Source organism: Myotis davidii, unplaced genomic scaffold, assembly GCF_000327345.1.
Source record: "Myotis davidii unplaced genomic scaffold, ASM32734v1 scaffold72, whole genome shotgun sequence".
NCBI classification, from domain to species: Eukaryota; Metazoa; Chordata; class Mammalia; order Chiroptera; family Vespertilionidae; genus Myotis; species Myotis davidii.
The window spans coordinates 5,187,519-5,189,841 of record NW_006284618.1 but is presented as its reverse complement, the minus strand read 5'-3'; the positions used below and the strand labels follow the sequence as shown (position 1 = coordinate 5,189,841).

Here is a 2,323-nt window from a genome sequence, read left to right as displayed (position 1 = left end):
CCGGGATCCACCCAAACCCCACCCATGGGCCCCGTCCGGGATCCACCCAAACCCCACGGTGGGAGGCCCCATCCCGCGGGCCATGCACACCCCTCCTGGGACAAAGGCACACAGATTAATTCCTAAAGAAATGGCCTTAATTTAAGGGGTTGTCTATAAAGTTGCACCTTCAAATTACTTTTATCCATGTGTGAGGTGTGGTAGATATAATTACAAACATAATGTGATTTATCTAATAAACATTATACTACCATGCTTATCCTTCCACATTAAACATATTTATTGTTTAATTTCTTTCCTACAACTTCTCAGCTAAATGTCTCTCCAGAGTTAGATTTTAATTCTCACCGTCAGACAAAGGCCTTGATGGTAAAAACTAGAAATGAGCAGGTGGAGGCCGGTGTCTGCTTTCTTCCCGTCTTGTCTCGTTAACGTCAAACAGGCGCGCAGGTGCTTTCGTTTGTGTTTCGGTCACTGGCCTCTGAGAGTTTTGAGGGGCAGCTGTCTGCTCTCCCCCTCTCCCCGGGGCGATTTCTTCCTGGGACTCCGTAGCTAGCTTGTGTTTTGTAAATTGGATTTCCTTTTGCGTGTTGGATCACTCCACTACCTTTCCCTAATCCACCGTTAGTGCAGCCCCTGGGGAAAAGCCTGACCCTCCCCTTCCCCTTCCCCACGGACCCACCACATATATGTGTGCACCTGTGTGCGCACACGTGCCATCATTGGTCCTCCAGGTGTGTCTGGAAACATGTGCAGGGCCTTGATTGTCTGCCCTGAGCTCTGGACAGACGGGTGGGATTTTGAAGTCAGCAGGGCTGGCTCGTAGCTCTATCCCACATGACCTCCAGCACCCTCCCAGTCCACACTCACACTCTCTCACACACACACACACACACACACACACTCACTCACACACACCCTCACACACACACACACACACTCAGTCACACACACCCTCACACACACACACACACTCACACCCACACTCACACTTACACACTCACACTTAGACACGCACACACACACTCAGTCACACACACCCTCACACACACACACACACTCACACCCACACTCACACTTACACACTCACACTTAGACACGCACACACACACTCAGTCACACACACCCTCACACACACACACACACTCACACCCACACTCACACTTACACACTCACACTTAGACACGCACACACACACTCAGTCACACACACCCTCACACACACACACACACTCACACCCACACTCACACTTACACACTCACACTTAGACACGCACACACACACTCAGTCACACACACCCTCACACTCACACACACACATACACACAGTCACACACACCCTCACACACACACCCACACACACTCACACACACACTCCTGCCCTGCCCACTTCCTCCTGCCCGGCTCCTTCTTTCAGACCTTGATTCGTGCCCTCAGACACAGAGATCAGAATGAACTCGTTCTTGGGGTGACAGCCACGCTGGGTGTGGCTTTGAAAGGGTGGGAGCCTCCACCTGCAGGGGCAGCAGCCCCCCTAGTTCCAGTCCAGGCTCCCCTATTTCTGTTGGGGAGAATCTGGGAGGAAAGAGGTCCAGTGGCCAGACCTCCCGGAGGATGGGGTGCCCACCCTGGCTTTGTGCGGAAGTGACTGGAGAACCTACTTGCGCACGTTCCGAGTTCTGAGGCGAGTCCCGCACCCCATCACTCGCTGAGTAGAAGACCGCGTGTCTGCGGTGGCGAGGCCGTGCCCTCTGGTTTCGGCCGCTTGCTGAGCACGTGTGCGCACTTTGTCCACATGCTGGCCCCGGGCCCCGGGACTGGCCCGCAGGCCTGTGGGCGGTGGGACCCGCCTGAGGCCACGGCCTGAAAGCCAGCGGCGGGCTGACCAGGGACCACACACGTGTTGTTCCAACAGATTTGCTTTCATTTGTAAGGTCTGCCTCCACGACATGCCCATGCTTATGTAACAAACGATCGTTAATGGACGGTAATTAATAACACGGCTCGAGCTTTCTCTGCGAGGCTTGAGCCTCTGACAAGGGCAGCGTTTCCGCTCACATGGGTTAGAGCCGACTTACTCCTCTGGGAGTCGGCATGTGTGTGTGGGTGCCTGTCCGGGCGCTGGTCCTCACTGCCCTGTCCTCCCGCAGGGCCCCACGCAGCGGCACGTGCAGGTCATCATGGAGCGGCTCCTCCGGACGGTGAACCGCACGGTCATCTCCATGGGCCGGGACTCGGAGCTCATCGTAAGTGCGGGGCGTCACTGGGCGCCCCTGTGGCGGGGCCTCTCGCCCGGCGGCCTTTCCTCTCCGCTGACCGCCCGC

General features: G+C 55.7%; 1 protein-coding gene across 1 annotated transcript in view; it reads left to right on the top strand.

The window, feature by feature from the left end:
• The window catches only part of DOCK1 (dedicator of cytokinesis 1), a gene marked incomplete at its 5' end in the record, with an annotated part of 274,984 nt that overhangs the window by 110,614 nt on the left and 162,047 nt on the right, over positions 1 to 2,323 (top strand). Inside the window, one exon of the mRNA XM_015572582.1 lies at positions 2,150 to 2,245. Coding sequence (XP_015428068.1) covers positions 2,150 to 2,245 — 96 coding nt within the window. The remainder of the gene's footprint in view (positions 1 to 2,149; positions 2,246 to 2,323) is intronic.